Source organism: Oreochromis aureus, linkage group 14 (genome assembly GCF_013358895.1).
Source record: "Oreochromis aureus strain Israel breed Guangdong linkage group 14, ZZ_aureus, whole genome shotgun sequence".
NCBI classification, from domain to species: Eukaryota; Metazoa; Chordata; class Actinopteri; order Cichliformes; family Cichlidae; genus Oreochromis; species Oreochromis aureus.
The window spans coordinates 9,016,951-9,044,778 of record NC_052955.1 but is presented as its reverse complement, the minus strand read 5'-3'; the positions used below and the strand labels follow the sequence as shown (position 1 = coordinate 9,044,778).

Below are 27,828 nucleotides of genomic sequence, written 5' to 3'. Positions count from 1 at the left end.
AGTTGTCACTTCTCATCGTCTACTGTGGATTAAGCCTTAAAGCCCCTATGAACAGTTTAACTCAGAACAATACTCATTATTGCCACGAAAATCAGTTAATTTTAGTAAAATGTCTCCAAAAGTCATCCAAACGATTTTTGTAGACAAACACAAAGGATGCCAAATTTTCCGATAACTGTGAAGGCAGCATTACCTCGTGACGTCACAGGCGCTGTCTACAGGGTGGAACCGTTAAGCTAGCAGCAGTTTCTAGCTTAGCTGAGCTTTGGTTAGTCCACGTCGAAAGGAAAATAAAGCTTCCCGATCCTTGTGGTTGTTATGATATAGTTATACGAAGCTGCGCGTGGTTATGATCAGGTAAAGTAACCAAATACAAAGACTAGTCAGTCGGCTTTCAACATTAACCAGTCGTTATGGATGCAGTGAACGCCTTCAACATGGAGGTAAAGTTTTTTCATGTTTTACTTAAGTCCCACCAGTTAAAAGCAAATATAACGCCAGAGCTAACGAATGTCAGTTATTTTCTTATTTGACAGTTAATATTATTGGTTATTATTTATTTACCGTGGGGACAATGCCAGCTTAGTGTCCAGTTGCAACGTAAACATTGTATCTGCTAAGCATTAGCTTAACTGTAGTTTGATGCTAGTAGGTAGGTTAATCCTAGACGGCCTTTGCTTTTAGTACTCATATAGCTTAATTATTAACTTAGACCTACTCTACTTCATTTATAAAAATATACAGGCCATCAATGACTGTTGTAGGGTCATACGTCACTTCTGTAGAATTAGTGAAATAGACCTATCGTTACCACATTAGCCTAAAGGTGTTCGTAATCGGGTATTTACTGTTACTTCCAGTGAGTTAAGCAAGCAAAGCATTTCATAAAGGCTACTGGAATATTTACTTGTTTTGTATACTTGAAGTGTGCTTATTGTCGGCTCACTTAAGTAACACTTTTGAGTATGTGTATTCTTTAATTTTGTTGCAGCTTTAGAAAACTGAAGTGGCCGTTTATGTGATGTCTTGCATATTGTTGTGTCAGAGTTGGTTTGTTATGTTTGTTGGTGAAAATTAAGTATTATACTAAATTAAGTACTATACTAAACCATAGATATGATGAAAGAGTATTAATAAATAAAATTTAACAGTACACAGTCATGTTGGAGTAAACTTTCTGTAAACTTATTTAATTAATGAAGCAAATGTTAGATAGAAAAGTTTAAAAAAGAGATACTAATTACAGTCTTGTGTCTGTCTGTCAGCAGAGTAAGTCTTGTGCTGTCTGTCTAGTAAGTGGTGCAGAGGTTAGTCTACAGAGGATTTAAATATGGTCATTTGATTGACCGCTGTGTCAGCACTAACTGCTCAGAAAGTCTTACTGCCAGGTTCAGCACACTGTGGTCAGGGAAGTGTGAGTCTGGCAATGTCTCTATGAAACACATTATATTACATTCATTATTGTCTCTGGGTTTTAATCACCTCGTTAAGCTCATCTTTATCTTATCGTCAGTGGACCTCACATTTACCATGATGATAGCTTTAGCAGACTGTTGATATTTCATCCTCTGAGCTCTCCACTTAGATTAAGTCCTGTAACCTTGCTATCACCATGAGGATGACAGTCTTCACTTTGCTCAGTAGAATAACTAGTGTGATCAGCTGGTAAAGATTCTCCATTGTTAATAGTACACTGAGAAGAAAACCCAAAAGTAGATTTGCAAAACTTGACTTGACCAGACTTCCATAAAAGGAAAATCAACTCTATCACTTTATATCCAAATAAATTAAATAAACAAATATAAGAGAACTGCTGTAACAAGCTGCCACTTACCACAGCATCAGAGGGGAAAATATTAATTTTCAAACTTTTATTAAAGACTGTTTTGTTTTGTTTTTTTTAGTTTTGAGGTTTTCCTGTTACTGAATGGTCTATCTGTTGCTACATTTTATTATTATTTTGTCCTTTTGTTTTATAAAGGACACTACATATCTAGTATAATTGTATGCCAGTTTCTCTTTTAAAATGAACTAATTTTACATTTTTCCTCTTTCATTACCTCTTAGTTGTTCTCCATGATTGACATGAAGCCGCCAATATCCCGTGCTAAAATGATGTCTGTAACAAAATCAGCCATCAAGGCTATCAAGGTAAAGTGAATTTTATTGTTGGATACCATCATGCATAATGAGCAAATATTTGGTTCATACACAAAGAAACTTAACAAACAAACACTGTAGGTTTATGTGTATTAGCTGTGGTATTACATGGACTTTCTGATTTTTATTTTTTTACATATTTTTTTAAACAAAGTGCTGCAGTTGTGTGTGGTAATTAATGATAATCATAATATTTTAATCATAATATCTTAATTGTAGAGACTTTATATACACACATGTACATCTCTATCTATCTGTGCCTGTGTGTGTCAATAATAATAATAATAATAATAATAATGATGATAATAATAAAAACATTAGGCAATCACTATGAGCAAAAGGTTTTGTCATAGGTCTGGGGAGGTGAATATCTTAGTCAACATATATTTTAAGCATAATGAGTTTTCTACTTTACCCTATCAGAAGTTTTGCTCTTGGCAAAATGAGGTGTCCTTTGTTTGTTTGTTTTTTCTTTTTTGAAGCTTCAGCTGAGAAGAGTAGTTGAAGTGTTTTAGCTGAGTAGTCCTTTGATGACTCTTTCGACTGATTACAGAAATCATGCAGTAAATGAGAATTTTTTTACAAAACAGCATGTTTTTATTTGTCTTATGCTACCATATTGATAGTCATGCTGTGACTGAAATAATTTTTTTGTCTCATTAGCTTTACAAACACGTTGTCCAGATTGTTGAAAAGTTCATTAAGAAGGTATGTATTATTTAGTCTTTTAATGTTTACTATGTTGCCAAGTTTAGATAAAAGTGCATTTTACAGATGGACTGTAATTTCTTTTGTTTCTTTTCAGTGCAAGCCTGAATTAAAAGTTCCTGGTTTATATGTGGTTGATTCCATTGTTCGCCAATCACGCCATCAGTTTGGTGTTGACAAGGATGTATTTGGTCCAAGATTCTTGAAAAACTTCACAGAGACCTTTCAAAACCTTTATCGCTGCCCAGAGGATGACAAGGTACTTTGTGTTTCAAGTAATTTATATAAGTACAATAAATGCCTTAAAAAGAGTCTCATAGATTTTTCTTCCTTTTTTTCCCCCTATCAGACTAAAATTGTCCGTGTCCTTAACCTGTGGCAGAAGAATGGTGTGTTTGACATGGACATCCTTCAGCCTCTAATGGATATGGCAAATGGTGTTATTCCACCTCGCCCTGCAGTGGAAGGTAGTAGAACTGGTAGTGGAACTTTGGGCAGTGTTTTTAAACTATCTGAGAGCAAATTAAGTTATGTTGTAATTAGGGAGGGGGGGGACTGCTAAGAATTTAGCGATTCCAGTTCAGTTATTGATATCACTTATCAATTCAGTTACTTATCGATTCTCATTGGGTGCTAACTCTCTCTGTTTTGAGGGTCACCACCATCGCTAAGCAACATTTTAATTAATTGCATGCTTTGTCAAACAACTGTGCACGTTGGAGTCATTTCCCTCCTTTGTTGTGATCATTTTTGGGGTCATTACTCAAAAAAGTAAAAGTCTGGCTACTGGCCCGAGGTCAGCATTCATTGCCCAGCCCTTTAACATCACTCTTTGATCTTGGCTAGCTTAGCGTTAGCATGTTGTCTGTGTAGATGGTTTCAGTTCTTTCTGTCTTGGATGCAGTTTACTGTTGAATTTTTGTCTTTTTGAGCAATAAAAATAAAAGTAATGGCCACATCCATGCTGCAGACTGCACTGCGATTTTCCTCTCCTGGTACTGAAAAAATAAATGAATAAATCCAAACTGAAATCAGGTGATTGTAGCAGAAGTGCAAGTGGAACCAATATGTGGAATTGTTAGGCAAGCAGACTAACAATTCAAAGACATTAAGCTATTGGGAACCAATTCTCACTTCCTATCCCTAGTATTAATTCATCATGCAGACACAAGCTGTTTTATTGTATGTGAACAGTTCCTGCTGAGCCCCAACCAGAGACACGGCCTCCTGTCAGTAATGTTCCAGTCATGCCTACAGTCCCCCAGCTACCCTGTCCTGATGCCTTAGCTGCTGTGGCACAGCTGTTTCAGTCTCCACATGGTCAGGAGGTAAGTAATAATGTGGTTTATGTCCTCCAGCAGTTTAACTAATGTTGTGTTAGATCTAAATGGCCCCTGTTTCCCCCCTTTTTTTTTTCTTTCTAGCTGCAGAGGATGCTCCAGAACATCCAGCAGGCAGATAAGACCCTAGCAGCCACCACTGAAAACAACGTACCAAAACAGCCTCAGATCCCACTGGCCCAGCTCAACGCATACAGTGCACACACTGAAAAGAAAAGCTCATTAGCTGAGGTACTGGCACAGCTCTCATTTACATAATTGTTTAATAAATACAAGGGGTTGGCATTTCAACCAAAGACGCAATGGGCCTTGTTTTCCTAAATTCTATACAAGACTTTTTGATGGCTGCAGTCGACTTTGCATATTTGTCTCATTTGTACAGCACCATCTAATTCCACCATATTATACGGATTTTATTGGTCTGATATAACCTGGTTGTTAGTGTTCATTTCCACTTTTGTTGTTTAATGGTGGTTGGTAAACAGCTTTAGGGTAGACAAAAAGGGGTTGTATCCCTATCCTCAAAACATCTATGCATATTTTTCTCCAGAAACTTCTTGACCGATTTGACTATGATGATGAACCTGAAGACACAATGGCTACTGAAAGCAACATTCACTCACAGTGAGTTTCTGAAAATGTACTCATGCTTTTACACATGTGTGTAGGGCTGGGTATAATCACTGATTTCTATAACTGATTAAATTCTGATTCACAAGGTCCTGATTCGATTTGATTCGATTCAGTTTTGACTCAGATAGTCAGAAATATAATAATTACGATCATTTGTCAGTAAATATCCATATATTTTTATATCCATGTATAAAATCTATGTATAAAAACAAAGCTGACACTTGTGAGACTTCATCAGAGGTGTAAGCATCACAGCAGATGCCTTTGTGTCAGAGTAACTGAGAAAAATATTAAGGAGATTTTGCTGGCCTGGCTTTTTATAGGCCAGCAAAGAAAAATAGAAAAATATTCTTCAGTAGATCAAAAACTGAAGAAAACCATGAACCAACAGATGAACATTACCTGATGCTGCTGAAGTGAAGCAGAGCAAAGTTAGAGGTTTTATTAGAGAGATAGCTAAGCATTTTGCGGTTTGGTATAATTTGTAAAAGTTGAAATTTCTTCAGTATTGAACAGCAGAAATTAGGCTTTCTTGTCAGAGGTCATTTTTACTTTGATACTTGCTCAAGTGAGTGTGTGAATTAATGGTATAGGGAGGAGCAGGCTGACCACACTGTTGTTCAACTAGTGTCCCCCAAAACTGTCACTTATAATGCTATAGTTTATACAGCTGAAGTTGCCCATTACTCTTGTAAATTAAAATGTACTTGTGCACCACTGAATCAGAGCACACAACACAAAAGTTAAAACTAAAAATCCCATGTTGAATGTAGATGTTATTGATCATGTTATTGAGTGGTTTATTCTTGCTGTGTTATGTGTAAGTGTCTGTAGTCAAAAAATGCCTATGATCACAGTTAGGTTAAGTGTTGTTTTACTTTAGTATATTTACCACATGTGTTTGTAATATGGAGTATGTATTTTGTCATAACAGACCTGAAAATGTGATGAACCAGTTTCTTGGTCAGGGGCCCAACACAGATATTAATCAGCGTATGATGGGTCAGACTGAGGATATAAAGGTACCCGTCTATAACAGTTTTATATGATTACTTTTCTGCCTCTCAGACGTTTTCTCTTCATATTCTTGCAAATATATCAAATTGCTATTTTTTTCCCTCTGTCATGTTAAACAAAATTTTTTGTTCCAGTGATTTTTATTTTTAAGATTGTTTTTTTTTTTTTTTTTTTTTAAACACGTCCTTTTCTGGGGCTGTCTCTTTGTCGATCCAGCACAGTGGTGGAATGAGTCAAACTGAGCATCATATGATTCCAGATGGATATCAGTCCACAAATGAGATTTACTCTCAATCCCGGGTAAGCATTTGTCTTGAATGTAAACTTTCTGTTTCACAAGTACGTTGTCATAGTTAGTGGTAGGAACATTTCTATCTTGGCCTATGCTATGAACTGCGGAAAATAAACAAAAAACCTGTCTTGTTGTCATTCTCCTAAAGGGAAGTTCAAGAGAAGATTTATCTATGAGGCGGGAAGGGAGACACAGAGGCCATGGGAGAAGATCCAGATCCAGATCTGGTTCCAGGTAACCACTTCGCTCATCAGTAAAAATTGTGCAAATTGATTGTTAAGAGTTGTGTATTTCAGTGTTCATAGAGTGACACAAGAATAAAGCCCTAAAACTGAAAGATTGTGTTTTTATGATGCAGGTGCCCTCATTTCAAAGTCAGTAAATTTGTTTGCCTGAGTTTTGTGGTCAATACCAAGGTTTAGACAAAAATATTTGGGGTGGAGTAGAAGAAAGAATTTTCTCTTGGCTACCTCTGAATAGTTTTTCTGATTCCTTGAAAAAAATGCTACATCTTGTGTCAAAATATAATTGAGTTTGGGTCAGGGTCCATAGAATACTCCAAATCTGTCTTGTTTTACATGTATATGAGTCATGATTCATGAGACAGTGGTTTATATAGGCTAACATCAGTATTTTACATCCAAAGCCATGGACTGTTATTTTTGGAGATAGTAAGAAAGCCTATGGAAAAGTCTTTTTGTGTAGCAAACAAGGTCAACGCTAAGTTAAGGCTTTGCCTGCAAAAAACAGGAAGTCATAGCTGTATCACTCCTTTAAACACGTGTTACAGTTACCAAATTCTGTGTAAATATTTTTTCATATTATGGTGGACTAGGAAAGCATTTAATAACCTCAATGCATTATTGAGCACAAATTACAAGCAGTGAAGTCCCAAAACCCTCTGGTCATCTTATCATTTCTTTCCATCTGAAAAGAGTCGTTTTCGCCTGGGGAATTAGATATTTTTTGAAACAGTGTTCAGCTGTTTTATTCTTTTGTATTTCAGATCTCCAAGGAGAAGAAGATCAAGATCTTCATCTCGCTCAAGAAGGTCAAGGCGTTCTCTCTCCCGAGAACAGCACTGGAGATCTCATTCTCAGGATAGGAGCAAAAGAGAGAAGGACAGAGAGCGCAGACAAAAAGGTCTTTCCAGCATAAAGAGTCAGACGCTCAGTGGTATGTACTCAAACCAATAAACAACACTAAATGTCACAGATGATGGCGTACATAACGCTCCAGGAATCACTACTCAGTTTCACTTGCAGCTACTGTATCAACTTGTCTAAACCAAGAGAGAGAAGCCATTTTAATTTAAGAGATTCAAATGTGTAGCATCTTTAAACTCCATAAAGCTTTATATTCACTGCAGACAAAGTGAAAGTTTAAGATGACATTTTGATTATTATATGTGAGCTCAGTGGGATATTTTATTTACTTATTCATTTATTTTGGTGAAGTGTATTTTGTAATGGGGGTTATTTTCTTGTACATCAGAACACCTAATGAATTTCTTTATATGGTAGTAGTCTATAGTGGTGGTTTACTAGAGTATATATTGTAATTTTCTTAGAAGCCAATTAGTATTTTGTATAAATTCATCTTTAAAAAAAATCTGAGGCTTCAGCAGTCGTGCGTTATTTAAGTCAATACATTTTAGAGCTAAGTGTTAGGGGTGCAACAATACTCGTATCGATATTGAACCGTTCGATACAGTGCTTTCGGTTCGGTATGCATATGTATCGAACAATACAACATTTTTTATTTATTTTATCAACTTTTCTTCTGACGATGCTGTCTGTGTTGAGCGTTCAGTGGATCTGCGTTCGACTACTCTGCCTAGGCTGCACTGTCGAGTGCAGATCCACTGAGCGCAGTGCAAGCTAGCAAGACATAAGTTAAGCTCGTTGCAACATGGCAACTGCCTCTACGCTAGCCGAAATTGAACCTCCCCCACCCTCATTCAGATCTGGCGTTTGGAACTATCTTGGTTTTCATGTGAAGCATGAACCTGATGGTAAGCGCATCATGGACAAAAGTAAAACAGTATGTCGGATGTGCCACGCAATGCTCAATTGCTGGGAACTAGTGCGTTAGCGCAGTTAGCTTGTTAACGTGTTGACGCCGTCCAGCCCCACGCACGGGGCGATCTACGGTAACTCGTTAATGGAGATTTGCGGCGTTATGGTGTTAATGTCATTTTAACGAGATTAACGCTGACAGCACTAGTGGGAACACAACGAATATGACTGCACATTTACGCCGACATCATCCTAGTGCAAAGACAAGTGGAAGCAGACAAAAACAACAAGCACGCATGCTACAAACTTTACCCGAGTCATTTAGACAGCCGTTAGCACATGATTCTCTTTATGACAATCCTTGCCTGATATGTTTAATATGCTGCTGAGAATATACCCCAGAAGAAGCGTATAGTATAGCTTTTATTTTGGAAAGAGCCATTTCTCTGTAATGAACTCTATTTTCCAAAGATGAGTGATTTCTCAATCAGATAGATTTATTTTATTTTTTAATTATTTTGTTGTCTCAGCAACATTACATTTAAAAACTGTACTTTTGAGTTAAAATATATATTTATAATTTTAATAAATGACAAATTAAAAAGACATAAACATTTTTTTGTATTGAAAAAAAATATCGAACCGTGACACCAAAGTATCGAACCGAACCGTGAATTTTGTGTATCGTTGCACCCCTACTAAGTGTGAACTCTTGCTTAAAAAAATAAATCTAAAAGCCTTGATCCTTAATGTAATTTGTTATTCTGTCTTTTTGCTTATAGTTTGCAGTACTACACTTTGGGTTGGACAGTTAGACAAGAAAACTCAGCAGTCTGATGTAATGTCTCTTTTGGAAGAGTTTGGGCAGATCGAGTCCATCAATGTAAGTTTGGACAATTCATGTCAGAGATGCTTATAAACATTACTGATCTACACAAGTTTCAGTGATCTTAATGCATTTCACTTTTTGTGTCCAGATGATTCCTCCGAGGGGTTGTGCCTATATTGTTATGGTTCACAGGCAAGATGCCTACACAGCCTTGAACAAACTCAGTAGGGGGTCATACAAAGTCAATCAGAAACCAGTTAAGGTATGCAATGTTTTTAATTTCCATTTATGTATTAGTTTTGTATTAGTTTGTTGTTGTTGTTGTTGTTAGTATTATTTGATAACTTAATGATTATACCAAACATCATTCTTCCCTAGATTGCTTGGGCCTTGAATAAAGGTATAAAATCTGCTCACAAAAAGTTCTGGGATGTGGAGCGGGGAGTTACCTACATCCCCTGGAATAAAGTCAAAGTTGAGGAGTTGCAGAGCTATTGCGAAGGTGGTATGCTGGATGCAGAAACACTTAATCCAGGTAAACAATTAGCCACTATTTGAGTTTCAGCAAAATTCACCTGCTGCAAGAATATACAAACTTTGTACTTTTCTTGTTTGTTTGCAGAGTGGAATATTACCAAAGACATCAACAATCAGGCAGCTGTTAATGGAGTGTTGGAAAGTGTACCAGATGGAATCATCTCTGCCCATGTTCAGGTAATGCTAATTGCAGCCCTTAAACACCTTTTAATACTACAAGTGTTCTTTTTTATGGGTTTAATGGTCTTAAAGAAAGACTTCACAATCTTTCTTGTGAAAGCTGTAAAGCTAATAAATTTTTGTTCAACAATGAGTAGTGGAGCCTATCTGAATCATCCTCTTTGTTGTCTTTTAAAAAGTCACATCACTGCACGTTGAAGATTTAATAAATTATTTAAGAGAAGGCAGAATATTAAAGAAACATGTTTCTCATTTCTAAGTTCTGCTCAGTGTGTTAAAGCATTTATCATGACTTTCACCATGAGAATGGGATACAACTGGCTGGGTGGAGTTGTGTATTGCAACCAGCTGATGTTGGGGGAATGCAGACATTATCGCTGCCCCTGCTACAGCACACATGTGTAAGGGGAAGGAGGAAAGGAAATGGAAAAAATATAAAATTAATACATTTGTTAAAATATCAAGAAGATGAGAGACAAAACTAAGAATTAGTATGTTGCTGTGCATTGCTACATTGTGTGTAGGTCAAAACACATACTTTTTTTAAGGAACACTTAAAGATCTTCAAGGGTGTGATTAAAAATGTATGAGATGTTTTTGTTAAATAACAGGATTGAGGACAATTTTGGTTGTTTGATCGTTTGGCAGCACAAGCGAGACCAAGAACCAGTTGGCATTGAAAACTGGTTTAGGAAACACTGGCTGTGTCTTTCAGGTTTACTGCAGTGTTGTGGTGTGGCAAATATACAGTAACAATACACAACACAAGATAATTACATTCCAGTGGTGATTGTGTCTATGTGCAGAATGTAAAGTGCAGTTTTTGAGCACTTCAGGAATGTAAATGATGAGGAAATGGACAGTGAAAGCAAAATATGTGCAACATAAATATGCTGGAGTACATCACAGACTTGTGCTTATTTCTGGTAAAATCACAACTGGTGGGCTGAAGGTCAGATGGTACCATGCACAAATACCAGGGAAAAAGTGCTTATCAGTTTTGTTCTCAGTGGTGAGACTGCTACTCTGGCATACATGTTGCCAATGACGTGTAAAAGGAATAAATGTGAATGCAACTTGTTTGTTGTGTTTAAAATAATTTTTTAGATAAGCTTACACTTTACACTTTAGCCCTTGTTTTAAATCTTGCATGCACAAAGTTGAGCTTCGAGAAGGGAATAAACCTTATCATGTGTTTATGCTTCAGGCATCTGCATACTACAGTTACCATGGTTTTTACTCTTTTTATATGCACAGTTTTGTTTCATGAAGGTGAAAAAGCAGTGTAATGTGTTTATGCTTGAGTTATGCTTCAGGCCTCTGTAAGCTTTAGTTACCATTTTGATTCTTATGCAAAAAGTTTTTTTGTCAAGTTATCCATAGATACTTTAGAACAGTGGTCCCCAACCCCCGGGCCACGAACTGGTACCGGTCCGTGAGTCGTTTGGTACTGGGCCATGGGAGTTGAGGCGCGGGTGTGAAATTTATGGTTTTCAGGGTTTTTATCGGTTTTTACTTATTTTGTAGAATTATCAAATTGTAACTGTCACACATAACAGATCTAGTCATCTGGTGGCATATAATTTAAAAACATAAATAAATACAGGGGAAAAACTGTTATAATAGCATTTGTAGTGATTATTACCTTTACCATATTATTACCTTTGCCAAAATCATTTCACTGGCTTTGGCTGCTGAGAGAGAGCAGGACCAGCTACCTTCAGCCCAGAGTAAAGTTTACAAGAATGTGGCAGTTTTTCTGGATGGGAACTTTATTTTACCTTGCACTATTCATATTAGTTTAACATGTGCGCTGTGGCTGTATAAAACATACCAGTATGGATGGGAGTTTGTTTTTGGCTGTAGAAAAACTTTAAAATTACATTTCTCCTCTGATGCTGCCAGTTTGTTCTCTGCAGTGTGTGGGTCAGACAGAAGTTATATCTTTGATAACTGCGTCATTGTCACTGTGGTTGTTACAAATGTGTTGATCAGACAGAATTAAGCTTCTTAGGTTAAATTTGTAAATACAAACTACTTAAATACAAACTACTCACCTTTATGCTTCTGAATGTGTTTTATCATTTATACACATCTATCCTTTGTTTAATTGTAGGCTTTTGCAAAACACAGTGGTCTCAATAAAGAAGGACCTCTTTCCTGTCTAAATATGACAGGACAAAAACACAGTTATTGCAGGTTAACATGCATTCATGAAAAACTAATTATACATATTCACAAAAATGGAAAAATAATAATTCAACACATTGATCCTTATTGCAGTTAAAAGGGAAGCTGTTCTGTTTGTGTTTACCCATGCAACTGTAAGTGTTTGTTAAAACTGACTAATCTAAAGCCATTGTCACAAACAGAAGATGTATTGGAGTTTTTATAGGCATTACTTCCTGTAGCTGTGTGAGAATGAAAAGGTCCAATGTGGTCAAATCAGACCAAACGCTCTTTTGTGTGCTACGTTCTTAATATAAGACTCTATTGTGACCATGTGAGAATATAGCAAGGTCTATTCTATATAGTTTAAATTCATAAGAAACCTGTGAATGACCCACCTCCTGCATGTTCTGCTCAGGTACTCTTTGCCTAAACCAGACTGAGCACTTCAGTTAGTGAGAATGCTTTTGCCATGGACTTTCACGAGGTATCCTGCACATAGGGAAAGGGCAGCTGTAGGTATCAGAATGGGGATAAACATGTTGTCAGGGTACGAATATCTTATAATCTTGTATAGTCAAAGAATACATGTTAAACGTTCATGGGAAGGGGAATAGTTTGAGGCATAATCAGTAGAGATCATATACTGACCTTTATATTAGTCCTGTTGTCAGTCTTACTAGAGAAATTCTGGTATTTCTGTTTCTAATGAATGTCGGACTATTTACTCTCTGCATCCAAAAAAATCTGCATGTCCACAATTCAGATAGGCTCCTCTACTGGTAGGCCTTACATTCAGCAGTGCTTATTCTTAAATTCTTCTTTCTGTCTTGAAATATACTTGCACCTTAACTCAGTAATCTTGTACTGTATCATATAACTTATTCCAATAAAATGGGAATCATAAAATCTTTTAATTATTGTGGTGTGTGTAGAGGGAAATATTCCTGTTATCCTTTCTCTGTCTCAGTATTCAAACTGTGCTTTTCAGAATGTGGGCTGGGCAAATTCATTAGTAATTGTGTAACTTTTACTTATTACAAAAATCATGAGTTCGAATGACAAAAATGTATGAAAAATATGGGTTGGAGTGGGTGTGAATTTTAACAAATAACCAAGTAAAAAAAGTAAATAGTTTTCATGAAAGTATAGACAATAATACAAAAGAGCGAGTCTCACGTCTAATCACAGTTTCTTTTTAATAAACCTAAAAGTAAAATTTTAGTTCTCCTGACGCTAAAAAGCTAAAGCTAAAGCTAGAAGCTAAAATAGGCTTTCTAGCACCTCACTTGGAAGAAAAGTTCGAATTGACTATGCGTGACTTTTGGCTGCTGGTGGGACTTAAAGTCCAAGTGGGAAGAGGAATATCAAAGTGGGAGACAAGGTAAGCCGACAGCAACTGTAGCAGACCGGCCGATTTTTGAGTATTGGAAACATGATTTTTTTTGTTTGTTTGTTCGTTTCTTTGTTTTTTTACGCTATTACCCAATGCTTCAAGATCTTGATCTTAATTGAGTTAATCTCACCCCACATACAGTCAAATAACATTAACCTCTAAGAATTTATCTTTGAGGAGCAGCTGAACTTATTTTAATAATACAGCAGGTTTGAGGGTCACATTTAACTCCAACTAAATCTCTGTTGGACTTGGAACATGGATCAATTATGAAAGGAAAAACTCCTTAAAGCCTACCAACAATAAAACCATTTCTCTTAGTCTGGTTAGGTGGGTAGGTATGAATTAATCACAGGTTTCTTGTATGCAAGCTCACTCTGTTTTGATAGTGCTGTCTTTGCCCATTTCCTACTGAAACAGCTGTTTTTATGCCATCCTCTGATGCTGAACGACGACTGACTGTCCTCACCACCAGGTTATGTTAATAAAGGCTATTGGCTTGCTGGCCAGATGTCAAGCAGTCTTACAGGTAGTCATTGCAGTAGTTTGCACGCTGAACCACTTTATGCCAAAGGATATAAAATGGACGTAGATAAAAATTTCAGTCAGTGAAGGAACTTGACAGACCACGTTGGTCGTTTTGACAGACTGTGATACCTACAGATATCACCAGTTAGTCCTTCTCAAGGCGGTAATAAAAAATAATCCAAACATGCCTTAAAGTCAATTAAATGCTTTACAACTATACCTTTGTTACATTTAATGTATGCAAATTTGTGACTATACAAATTTGACCCTGCTTTTCCCTCATCCATTTGCATGCAGCCTCTCACTTTCCTGCTGCATCTCCAATAGAAAACGCTGGTCCACACTCCGGTCCGTACTTTGTTTTTGTTCAGTTGGAGAGAGCGGTCTCGAAAACAGACCAGTCCTCCTGACCAGTCAGGAGACGAATACGTTGTGGAACACATCCAAACAATGGACTGTGGCTAGGTCCTAGCAGTGAAAATAAACTAATTTTTCTTTTAACCGGTTTTTCTTCACCTCCACTTGATGTGTATCTGATGTGAAACAGGCACATGAGATGAGCACAGTAAACACATAAATGTTGAAACAGAAAAGAGCAAAATTTCACACTGAGATGAAGTGAATGCTTATAAACCACACGAGTCTTTTTCTGGACTTCTTCATTAAACAAATGATGTGCTGCTAGTGTTGTTTAAAATAGTTGTGGTCACCAGTCTTGAGAAGTTATACCCACCCCACTAGTTGGGGGATTAGTTTATGTATGCGATCTTTTAATGCTGTCATTAGTAATACTGCAGCATCTGCAGATTACTGCAGCAAAAATACTCATGTTGTTGACTACTTGTTTCGCTAATGACATCTTCCCTCTGCCTGAACTGTAAGATCATACAAAAATATTTTAACAACTTATTATTTCTGTGAAGTTCTGTGGCAACAATCCTGCACGTCAAAATAATGTCCATCCAAAGTCTATTTGAATGGCTTTTGGGAAAGTTTCACTTTGGACGAAATACATGGCAACCATGTGAGTCATGTAGACCTGAAGTGATTTTGTCTTTGGGAGTGAACCTCTTTATATAAATGTTTGGTCTTCCTCTGTGCTCTGCTTGGGAAAGTCAGAAGACGTGATTATTGCAGGAGTATACAAACCACATGTTTTGGATACTGAGTACAAACTGAAAAAACCTTGTTTTCAGAAAAACTGCATTCCGTAACATCATCCGACTAAAATAACTGAGTGTCTAAAGCATCTAATTTAAGTGTTTTATGGTCAAGCATCAGTTTTTGACATGGATCAAAATACCAGAAACCTATACAAAATACCTATTGTTTTCTATGTATGTAATACCTCTCACCATTGACGTCTTGACATCCTCTTGACATGAGTACATCACAGGATGCACCGGCAATTTTTTTTTTTCATATACTGATAGACTTCAGCTGTCCAGAGAAGCTGCAGTTTTACAGTTTTCTCCTTGGATCGGCACATCCCAGCTACGTTTACTGGCTCTTCCGTCTGTACAGCATGTCACCTGGGAGGTATGAGCGTCAAATGATGTCAAATAACATGAAGCAGTAAGTGTAAGTGTTGACTGACTCTGTGGAGTTTTGATGTCAGCCAACATCAAGAGCAGCAGCAGCAGGAGAGAAGTGGTCGAGGAAGAGGCATTGGAAAGGAGGACAGAGCTAAACAGTGCCAGGTAGAAAATGTATGCACCAAACATGCAATTGAATCAAAGATTGACATGTTCAACACAGTGTGGTTGGCTTGTCAGCAAATCATTCCAGCTTCTGCATCTTATTAATAAGGAAACAAGTCTTGGAGCTCGTGATTTGGGTCATTTTCAGCATTTACACTTTTGTCACTTCACAGAAGTTTGATGGACAGAACTTTGTTGAAAAAAAAAATTGAAGTAGAAGAAATATTTTGCATCATAAGAACATCATGTGAATGTTCTTGGTCTGTTAAAAAGAAAGTTTAAAATCCTCTGCTTAATGGCAAATATTACTATACTATTGCTATTGCTATAAGCCAAGTGTCTCAATAGATATTTTTAATCATTAATGTATTATTCACTGTTGACAAATAACCATAGAATATTTTAAAAACAGACATTTTTTCACAATATTTCACAGACATTATAAAAGGTGTTTCTTTTATTACATTTGGAAAGGCAAAAAGTATGACCAAAACAGTTCTTACTCGGATAAAAATGCATCCAAATGATGAAAATACCTAAAGTACCAAGAAACAATCAGTTAACTGATAGGTCACCCAGACTGTTGACACAATTTAACTTCTGTTATAGAGTGTGGAAAACCACGGGCAACAAAAACATTTTAACAGCACAGTGTACAGCATTTTTATGTAAATTACCTTAAACTTCTATATGATATATTGTTTTCTGAGTAAGCTTTTTCTACAAATACATGCCTTGCCATGACCATTAAGGATATGTTATCTGGGGTGGGGGGTGTTTTGTGTAGTAGTTAACACATTAACCTTACACGTGAAGGGAGGAGACCAAAACCTAGCCTCAGGGGATCACAAGCTAGTGTACTCAAGCTCCAAAAAGTAGAGTAATAGGATTGTGTCAGGAAGGGCAACCTGCGTGAAATCTGTCCCACATTAAACTTGGGGTTTCATCTGCTTCCACAAATTCTTGAGGAAAGAAGGAAGTAGCTGCATGTACATTTATTTATTTAATTTTATTTATTTAGTATTAAATATGTTTTTTGTTTGTTTATAAAAAACAGGTCTTTTAGAATTTCATATATCTCTTTTTAGGGATGCAATTATGTGTGTTCAAAGTTCATTTTCATTCTAAAATATCAAACTGTTTAAAATACACAGCATTTAGAGGCATGCATTTCAGGTTCTGTTAGTTCAACATTCATTAACTTGTGTTATGAAAAATATATGCAGTGTTTTTTCAGTCATATTGAAATGAGGTGAAATTTCAAGAAAAGAGGGGATTCTTCGGTTACATCGATTAATACAACAATGATCTAGATCCATGTTTGAAGAACATCAGGCTCACACGAGTCTTCACAAAGGTAAGGGTCATAACAATTATCTTTGGATGTGATTCGCACCCTGATGATGCCATGGGATTGTTGGAAGATGATGGAAATATTCATCATAATAAAAAGGCTACTTGAATATTTGTCTTAAAAAAAGAGAAGAATCCTAAATTGTCGGTTCTTAAGTTCAGTTTATTGTAGGTTATCTCACTACCGTCTTTTCACAAGTCTTCCAAGTAGCACAATAGACAAAAACCAAAGGAATTATTTTGACTGAAAGCATTGAGTTGACACTCATCAAGGATCAGATCTTGATCAAAGAGCTTATGCCTGGCTGCGTGCCTCATGGGGCTTCCTCTGTGGGAATTACCTGCAGGAAACATGAAGCAGTTGTTACACTCTGTCTTCTGCTGATGGAGTGAAACACCAGGGTAAGAGCAGACCATTTTGTTGCTACCCAGAGTTGTAACTATAATATTTGATTTCTTTTCCACTGCTTTTTTTCCCCCTTTCAGTGGACGCTAATAGCCACATGAAAGAAAAAAAAAATGTATGTACAGATGAACCTGGTTTTTTTGGGGAGGGGGGTCTTTTCAAGAATACACTTTTTTTTTCTTTGTAACTGTATATATTGTACTGAAATGAAAGAGGGGTAAATGAAACTAGACATTTTAAAAATGCACTAGCCAAATTTTTTACATTTGACTAGTGCAGAATTCACATGACTTAATAGATTATTTTCATCAGCTCTTATCAGTAAATTTCATCATTTGCCAAAGGCTGATAGCTGTGTCCGGAAGGCTAATACACACTCTCTAGACAAACGTGCTGGGCCCCTTGAATATTACAACTATTGGAGCTGGAACACCATAACTTGAAGCGCCCAGCACACACTGTTAGTACTAATATTGATGCCACGTGAGGTTTAAAATTGCAGTCAGTGAGTCAGCAAACTGTTGGTGACTTTTACACACTATGCGGCTCAAACACATGGTAACCTTATCTGACACTTTGTGGCTATATTGCCGTGGTTCATAAATCTTTCCACTTTACAGTTAAACCACTTACAGTTGATGATGAAATATCTAGGAAGGGCCCTTATGACAGTACCATGCTTGAGTTCCACAAGCTCTTTTAAAGGACCTATTCTTTCACAAATGTTTGTAAAAGCAGACTGCATGGCTGCATGCTTGATTTTATACTATGGCAATTGGACTAAATTCAAAGATTTAAGAGATGTGACAGAAAATTTTGACCATATAGTGTATTGGTCTCGGCAGCAGGGAGTTATTTGTAATTATTTAAGAAAAGGTAGATGTGGCAATGTTGGGAAAAACTTACTGTACTCTCCCTTCAGTGCCTCCTAATCCTCCCTTTGGTTCCCTCCAATGGCAGTATCAAAATGTGCAGTATTGCAGACAGAAATGTATACCACTGTGGAGCTTCAATTTGGCTTTTCAGTAAAATTATGAGTATTAGAACCTGGTGACTGCTTTCAAGATTAAATGTAGCTTTTTTCAGCATTCCTTTTTCTTCCCTGAAGAAACAAATCAGCTTTTTACCTAAGATTAAAACTGCTAATCTTAAATCAAGCGATGGTAGTTTAGCCTGGTAGTTCAGGTATGTCCTTCATCTGAGGGCCACAAGGTGTATGCAAACAATGTTACACTTCCTACATGCTGTGACTTCAGATAAATGCTTACATTGTTAAAAAGTTGTGAATGATTTGGAATTACTGGGATGTAAACTGGATTATTTATAAAATGTGATCTGACATCTAAATTCTCAACACAGAACCTCCTTTTTAAAGTTATTTTTTCCTAAACACTCTTAGTCCAGATTTGGAAAATGTAAGTGAACTTTTGACTTAGTCAGAATTATTTTGGCTCACAGCCTCCATCAGACACAGCGTGTACAATGGCAAGAAGAATTTTTGTTTCCTTACAATCTACAAAACTTAGTGTTCATCAGTGTTTCTGTGTGTTTCAGTGGCTCCCACTGCATCCATGCCCTGTAGCACAGCAGCCCCATGCCATTCATCGTGCTTCACAGTTGGAATGAGGCTATGAAGTTGATGTGTGGGCTTTTTTTCCCTCTAAACCTGTATCCAGAAAGCTGGATACAGCTACCTACAGAAAAATGTTATTAATACCTATCATCATCTGTTATATATCATTATCTGGAAAGTGTGAATGCTGCTCTTGGTGAGATTTTTGCAGGCCACCCACTGTGCCTTTATTTATAGGGAGGGACTACAACCTACACTTCTCCCATTTTAAGTGTCTCTTGGAGAAGTTGGCAGCACAGGTATTGAAATAATTTTTTTCAGCCTGCAATTTGAATTATTATTTAGTATGCTCAGTAAAGATATGAGAAGTACAACTGTGGTTACTAGTTTACTGTTACTTTTAATTATTAGTTTAGTCAGATTGTTTTTCAATAATTGTAATTAGGCTAAAGATCAGATCACATTTCATGAGTAATCAATGCAGATATTACAATATTCCAAATGCTTTGCATGCTTTCTATTGTCAATGTACGTCATACAACCACCATGTGAAAACTGTAGCTGCTGCAACCTGCAGTTAATGTGAAAGTGGTTAGAACTGCATTTCCTCAAGTGGCCACTTGAGGTTGTTTCAAGCAGTGAGTCAGTCCTCATAGACTTCCACGTTTAAATGGCCAACTTTAAACCTGCTAAAAAAATAAGTTTACAGTAAGGTACTGGTGAGTCCTGGTAGCTAAACTGCACCTACATAAAAACTGTACAGATGGCACTATTTTTATTAGTCATCTGTTTATACTTGTGTCACAGTAGCTGTGGCTAGCAGCTATCTGCCAAGCTTCATCTCTTCTCAATTGAATCACAGCGTTCTCGACCATGTTTGCTATCTGACAAATATTACTGCTTGCTGTTTAGTCAGTTGGACAGCAACCTGTTTGTGCTTCAGTCTTTGTTATTGAAATTGTAGTATTTTCTGTTTGGTACTAATCAGAGTCTGTGCACGATACATGGATCCACCTTGCTAACCAATCTTCTGTGACTTCTGGCTACAGATAACCTCATGAAGTTATGAACATTAAGGCTTTAAAACAGGAATTCAGTGATATGGTGGCCACATGTCTTTTAATAATATCTAAATTTAAAAAAAGACACCAGACATTACAAAAAATGTTCTAAAAAGACATGCGCATGTGTAGTTGTCTCCAAATGTAATTCATAGTGATGGCATTATGAAAATCATTAAATATGTATATATAATTGGCAACTTCTATGAGTTACTGACGACATTCATGACATATTTAAGATTTACATCTAAAGAAGATTGTTTTAACTAGTGCACATCAGAGGTTACAGCTTAATTTTTAACACATGAACCCAAATATTTCTGGTTTGTGTGTATTAGTTGTCCTGATATTAGGAAGCAAAGAAGGGAGAGCAGCATATTGTATTCTATACAAGCACCAAGATTTGTTCTCCAGTTTCCTTGACACCAAGGAGAGAATGTCTGGGCAGAAACAAATAGTGATCAATCTGCAGCATTTGCTAGCCTTTTAACTTCATGTGTTCACTGATTTACTGATCAGTGGTTATCATGCATTCAAGGGGTCACAAGCATAACTTGCACGAATTTAGGTTTGCAGATTTGAGATTCTTTCCTGTAGTTGAAAACTAAACGAAAACGAATGATTTTTATGTTATTCTTAAGATATATATAGTACTGTGTAAAAGTCTAGGTCTAGTTCTCCAGGCTGAAGGTCTTTCAAAGTTTTGCTTTGGACAACCTTCTGCTTTTTTGCTCATTTTCAGTCCAGTCCTTGTACCTGACCATTTTCACAGGACTTTTTTTTTTTTTAATCTGTCACCCAACACTGATTCAAGAATCATTAAAGCGTAAAAAAGACACAGAACTCAGTGAATGAACCAGTTTTGTGTACATATAACAGAACCAACTTGAAATTATATGTTTAGAGACTGTGTTACTTGCAGCTTGTCATATTCAATGAAAATTATTCCCATTTCTGTAATTGGATCAATGGAAAATGCCAAAGATGACGCAATCTGACAGGCATGAAATTGTATTTTTCACCACCAACCTGAATTCCAAAGAGCCTGTAGCCAGAAATTTGGCATGTATTGACATAATGCAATATGCTCTTAAATATTTTGAGGAAACTGGACAAGAAGAGGTAAGAAGAAGAGGCAGGCTGTAAAAAAGTACAGCAGATGAACAGTTTCAGAAAGTCATGTCCTTAAGAAACAAGAAAACAATCCAGGAAAGACCTGGCACAAGACCTAAGAGATGCATCTGGGCCTTCAACTGATTCATCTGCTTACCAAAGACTCATATGTGGTCTTAGTGAAGGATGGCTGTCAAGAAGCCATTTTTAAGAATGGGAAATGGGGAGAAAGGGGTGAGCTATGCCAAATTAAACAAGAACTGAACTGAAACTCAGTTTTATGAATGAATCCAAATGTAAAATCTTTAGTTTATATTGTCAGTATGCAGAGGATGTCAGGAGATACATGCAACAGTGAATGCCTACAGCAACCTCTAACATACTGTGGCATCTCTGTCATGCTTTGGCATTTAATTTCAGCCAGTGGTGATCTTGTCAGATTTAATAAAATTATGAAGGCAGAAAAATAGCATCAGATTCGGACCCACCATCAATACCATCTGAAAAACATCTGATTGGCAAGAGCTTCACTTTTCAGCATGTTGGTTATCCCAAACACACTGAATTCAGTAAAAAAAAATACATGGATAGAAAAAATGTAAAGTGTGAAAAAAATAGTAAACAGATGAGGGCTGCCTTAATACTCAGTACAATACTGTATCTAAACTAAATTACCAGAGGACGCATTCATACAGCAAACGTAGCATCATGAAAATGTTCCTTATTATTATGTATTGTTATACTTTAAGATAATGTAGTCAGACCTAAAATAATAAATGGTAATTTTGTCTTGTTTTGTTTGGGGTTTTTTTGTTATTAAATAAATAATTCTCATGGACGTAATATAACTTTTTTTTCTATAGTATTTTTATATTAGAATAATATTACTGTTGTTGCTAGTAGCAATCTATGTTTCTGATATTTCATATGAACTTAAATTTCATAAAACTTGTATTCTTTTATTTGAAAATGAAAGAGGAAAACGAAACATTGGAGATTCACCCATTTTCTTCTGCTTATCCAATTTGGGGTCGTGGGAACCTGGAGTGTATCCCAGCTGTCATAGAGTGAAAGGCAGCCCTATATTACTATGCAGAGATGATGGAAAATGTAAACCATAGCTCACACATAACATTCACAGGAGTTTAGAGGAAGCATAATAGAAATGCACAAAACTGGAAGTTTACAGAAGTGTATTTTAACTTATAGTTGTTCATCCATCTAGAAGAAGATCAGACCTTTTCATGTGTAATCAGTACAGAAATCATGTTAATACCAAAGGCTTCACAAATATTTTCCTGCAACTGAATACAATTAAAAGTTCTATGATTTGAAAGGCAGTTCAGTGATATCCATGATACTACAGTAACAAAGGAGCTCTCGATCTGTGTCATAGAGGTACAATGTTTCTGTTTGGGTTGCTCTGTGTTACTTATTTGACCCTATTTTGGGATTTCTTTTTTTTTTTTTTTTTCCTATTTCTGACCTTGTGATGAACGCGGTTTACAATGCTTCAGTAAGTAGACAAGTGCTGGGGTAAAAAAAAAAAAAAAACTTTCTCAGGTCAAACTCCTGGACATATTTAATGTTTAATCTTTCCCCTAACTATTTTGAGCCATTGTTGTGTGGCTTTTATTCAAACTGGACTTTGTTACTTTATATTTTAAAAAGTCATTCAAGGTCAACTTAATGATTTATAGGTTGAATAAAGCCTTATAAAGGCAATCTAGAAACTATGATTCTTACAAGTGTGCTGTGCATTGTCAAAATACAGAAAGTACCTTATACAGATTTAAAATATGATGTCACATTTATCTTTGACCTCTCCTTCAAGGTCAATAAAGTGATCTGAAGCCCAAAGTGATAATAGAGCTATATAGAGCTATATAAAACTTTGTTTCTAACTGCCGTTGTTTACGTTGACAACATATAAATATAAAGGAAAATATATTTGGGATTTTTAAATATCTTGTTGCTCTGACCTCTGACCTCTCTCAAGGTCAAATAAGGTCAAGCTTTTATTAGGTCAGCTTTCATAAAATGTCTTTTATCTTTAGATGTGTGTTCACAGTTCTGCTGCCTTTGTTTGTATTGACAGCATTTTGGGATTCTAAATCTCCCATTATAGTTTGCATCCAGATATCACTTGACCTCTGATCTCATTTTTACATTCAACATCTGCTTTTTTTTCAAGTTGACCCCAAATTTGTGATATATTTTAAGAAAATATTGTCAAGAGAAAAAGAATGAGCTGACGATTTAGTTAGAAATATACTGTATTATAAAACTGTAATATAAGCTCAAGTTATTCATTTCCAATTACTCACAAATCAGTAACTATTATCCATTACTCCTACATAATAACTGTGTTATCAAAGAAGACATCTGCCATGCAACCTTTATTTGATTTTTATTTACTGCACTACAAACTTCTTAAAGTATGTTTACAACAAAATGTAATACAATTATCTTAAAAGTGAGATGATTAAATTGTTCAGTCTGGCGAAAGTGTCTTATCTGACGTTTTTGTTTATGCCGGTTCAGAGGTGTGTTTTAGTGTTCACTGGGTATGTAGAGACGAATGCAACTTCAAACCTCGAATACTGAAAGTGAATGAAAAACTTAATAAAAAAAAATATATAAAACTGCTGTTATGTATGGAAAAGGTAGGTATCCGAGGTCCCAGTGGTTCGGTTCAGTAAAAAATGACATGAAAGTAAAACATTTGTCTAGAACCTGAACTTCTTAACTAAAACCTTTTTTAAATGCCATGCCCTTTAAAGTTCAGTTCGTTCACATTCTTAGAAGTGGTGGTCTTTTTCTTTGTAATCAGTGTCACTTAACCAAGTTATTCTGTTTTCTGGTAAAGTTTTATGAGACTGATTCCTCTTAAAATGATCAGTGACTTGTAAATGATTGCCTAAAGGTCAACATGGGACACTTTGATGCCTTTCATATCTTTGATCATAAATCAGACTGGGCTGAATTTTAGCAGATTTAAAGACATAAAAGTCATATATTACTGGTACCTGACCAAACGTTGGTGCAAATTCCAAAAACTGTAAATAAACAAATACAGCGCAATCTACTTTGCAAGGTGAAGGTGTTAGCCTCTGTTGATCTGTGGACATCTGCCACATGCTAACTTTAACCTTTTGCAACAGCTTTAATGTTTATTTCAGTTTGATATTGTGTGATTAGCAGCAGAGAACTCAGTTTTCTGTGGACTAATGAAAACTTTGAGCAGTGCTGTAAAATAAAATACCAATTGAAAACTTTTTTTTTTCAAATGACACCAAAAGAATACCAGTGGGTGTTATCAATCAGCAACATTATGCTATGGAATCAGAAGATGCTGAACCAGAATCAGATGTTGCTTCCTGTTAAAGACAGCTTTTCCTCCGCGCTATTACCAAGTGCTTGCTTAAAGGGAATTGTTTGATTGTTCGGTTTTCTCTCTATTATTGTAGGGTCTTTAACATACAACAGCAAGTACTTTGTAGTGACTGCCAGTAAAATTGAATTGAATTTAAAAAAATCTTTAAAGTCACATCAGGAAGATTATCTTTTTCATTTACATTAATTTTAAGGATGCCATTATATTTCTTTGTCTTCCAGTTGCCACCGGTTCAACAGACAGAACTCATCGGAAGTTCGCCTGTCTTCCCAAGCCCTATTATGTTATCTCCTACATCCATGCCTCCAGCAGGAGTTCCTTTCATCCCCACAGAGTTCGATCCAACAAAGTTGGCAGCAGGTGCGAAATCTTCGCTAAATGCTATGGATTTTAAAATCTGTTATCTAAACCTAAGATTCAGAGGCAGTCAAAGTAGATTGTGTTTAAATTGAGTAATAATATAGTCAGATCTATGCTGCATTTCTTTGACTGTTTTCTCTTTTTTTTTCCTGCTGTAATTATACTTAATTTCTGTTTGAAAATCAATACAACTTTATCTTAAACTCTTTTGCAACAGGAAGTATAAAATCTCCAGAGATGTCCACAGAAGATCCTAAAGGAGACAAAGGTGCTTCTGTTGATGTCATGACTGCCAACCAGCTGGGGCATCCCACATCACCAGTAATGACCCTGCCGAGCCCTGCTATCATGCAGGGACCCAGCCCGGGTATGCCACCTCTGCAGCCGCCTCCCGGCATGACAAATCCTCATATGCCTCCTTTCCTCTCACCTCCAAGCATGCCACAAATGCCCCCACAAATGATGCCCGGAGGACCCATGTTTCCATCAGACAGGTTCAGAATGCCCATGCCATTCCCTCCTCGTGGTCCCCCTTTCCATCGACACCCTTCCATGGGACCCGAGAGCATAAATGACAGGGAAGCAAGGCAATTCCGAAATGGGAGGCCTGGATTTGGGTGTCCACCTTTTCACAGAGGGAGGTGGTAAATGCAAGAGGACTAATGAACCTATGGAAAGGAGCGGGGTTGATGTGGAACCACTGTGATAAAGACTGCTGTTATCTGTGAGTGGTGCATAAAAAAACTTGTCACTGCACCAGATCCCTTTCCTGGCGTCCAAAATGAAAAGGAATACACTATTTTGTGATGTGATACCAACTTCTTTAAGTTCATCAACCAAGAGATTTGTTGCTGTAAATAACGTAATTGCTTGTAGCTGTTTGCTATTTTTTTGTATACTTAAAAGTTGTGGAGTTTATGGTTGAGTCTTTAATTGGTAGGTGCAGGTACAAACAAAGGCAATGTCTGTATTTTTGAGCATATTCCTTTATCAGAGTTTTGTGTATGGAAGAAAATTATATAACATTTTTGGTATTTTGTTTTTAGTAGACTGCCTTTGTACTACCCTGATATTTAAGTCTTCACATGAAAAAAAAAGTTTTCATTTGAAGAATATTTCATTCCTGCCAGTAGAGGGTAGAGTACACCCTTTTTCCTAAGGTCACACCTTGTAGGATCATGTGGAGTGAATATTAAAAAGAGGTACTGCCATTTGATCATGTGATGTATTTGTGTTGATCAAACTTATTTTGTTAATAAATTGTCCTGCATGAGGGGTTTTAACATAACAGAAATTTCAGGAACCTTTGGCATAGATCCTGTGATATTTGTTTTAAATGAAGTTGTTTCATACCTTGGCGCCTGTCATATTAAAACTGGTCGCGAATTTGCAGATTTTAGCTATAAAATCTCGACAAATATAATGACTGATGGTTGCTTACACTGTTATAATTTTGCTTGCTTAAACCGAGTTCAGTCTCCATCACATATCACCTCGCATAGGTTTGCGTACACAGAAAGACCTCCAGGCGCCAGACGCGCAAGCATTCTGTAATAAGGAGCAATGCGCAGAGATCTTTTTTATGGTCTCCGGTTCTTATTATTTTCTTTTTGTAAACCAAAACATTTAGTGGACCAAGTCACTGGACGTCGATTCGAAGCTGCACAGCCGATTGGCTGTGAGAAAACATAAGTGGCATTCTCATGATCCACTTGTACTCCGTCTCCAAGGACCGTGGGCTCCGCCCCTCTCAGCGGTGTGGAAACAACACGCATGGTCCGTGGACAGGCAGACCTTGGAGAAGCGACTGGATTGTGAGACATGGATGGGCATCACCGGTGTGTGAAACATGGGGATTTCAATGTTAGAGCGCAAGCGGGCAAATCATGACCGAGGCGGAGACAGGTAAGGAGACCCGGCTTACCACGCCGTCCGCATCATTAGAAGGAAAAATCGGCTCGATATCCGATCAAACTCCCGCGTGGTCCTAGCGCCGTCTGCACGCATGATCGCATCACTCAATCATACAAGTTTATCAGAGGTGACAGACGCTGCCGCACTGAAGCCGGCGGTGAGGTCCAGCGGACGAGCCGGGCAAGATGCGGCTTTTTTTGTGCGCGGTGTGTTGTGCATCTGATGCCCAATAATTCAGTCTCACCTCGGTTGTTTTGGGGGTGCAAACAGTCATTTGCCTGAATGATGGGAGACACGCAGCTGGGTTAACATGCATGTCCAGCCGTTTACAGTTCGAGCCCAGTGTATGAATACACCAGCACGAACAAATTATGCAAGACGTGCAGAGCGGGCACCTTGCAGGTTTTGGAGCACCTCCGTGGCCATTTGGACAGTTTCGAAAATAAGAAGCGTGTGATTTGAGTGCGGTACATTGTTGCATGAAGCACAGCACATCGCTGATCCAGCGCTGTTTGTTGGTGTAATCAGACTACACCTTAGTAAACAGACCGTGTGCAGGTGACTCAACTGAAAAGCGGTAGCTCATTTGTGTACTCCAATGACCTTATGTCACGTTTGTTGCAGCGTCACTGCCACAGACTGCTGCTGAAAGTGTTACTTCCTGTCTTGTCACTGTGTACGTCTGTAGCCGCATCAGATTTCACATATATGAAGGGAAAATAGATAGATATTGATTACTACAAATTTACTACTAGCCAACGTGTTTTTGCAGTTCATGCTATCAGGAAAAACATGGGTTCATAAAAAAATCTCACCCCATTTGGTTGTGGTGCAGCTTCTCAGTCAGCAGCTCTTATACTGCCTACTGTGCAAGTGATGGAAGCACTTGTAAGGATAATACCAGCAATAACATCTTAACTGTTACAATACACAGCGGTAAAATAACTTTTATAAAGACTGAAGTTACAGTAACAGGATGGTTAACAGTGATGTGCTGTTGCATCACTTAAAGTGCAGCTAAACCTTTGAACATCCAGGGTTTGTGAAGTACACTTAAATTCACAATTGCCACGACAGCTTATAAGCACATACATGCTGCAGACCCACATGCAAATGCAGTCTTCAAGTTGTAGCAAGTATTAAT

The 27,828-nt window shown here is 37.1% G+C and overlaps 1 protein-coding gene across 1 annotated transcript; it reads left to right on the top strand.

Moving 5' to 3' along the window:
- The first annotated feature begins 206 nt into the window (after positions 1-206).
- Positions 207-25,986, top strand: LOC116310842 (SR-related and CTD-associated factor 4-like). The gene is made up of 18 exons (XM_031727748.2): positions 207-443; positions 2,068-2,151; positions 2,824-2,868; positions 2,966-3,127; positions 3,218-3,335; positions 4,063-4,196; positions 4,293-4,439; positions 4,759-4,832; positions 5,776-5,863; positions 6,075-6,158; positions 6,299-6,384; positions 7,157-7,326; positions 8,951-9,051; positions 9,146-9,259; positions 9,376-9,532; positions 9,620-9,711; positions 24,632-24,770; positions 24,988-25,986. Exons 1-18 carry the CDS (start codon positions 414-416, stop codon positions 25,416-25,418), a joined length of 2,256 nt encoding a protein of 751 aa, XP_031583608.2. The 5' UTR covers positions 207-413; the 3' UTR covers positions 25,419-25,986.
- The last annotated feature ends 1,842 nt before the right edge of the window (positions 25,987-27,828 follow it).

Bases quoted from the DNA above. Each gene is read 5' to 3' on its own strand.
- LOC116310842 (XM_031727748.2), top strand. From the start codon at position 414: ATGGATGCAGTGAACGCCTTCAACATGGAG. The intron at 3,128-3,217 runs GTACTTTGTGTT...TCCCCCTATCAG, and splicing joins GCTGCCCAGAGGATGACAAG to ACTAAAATTGTCCGTGTCCT. The intron at 9,533-9,619 runs GTAAACAATTAG...GTTTGTTTGCAG, and splicing joins TGCAGAAACACTTAATCCAG to AGTGGAATATTACCAAAGAC.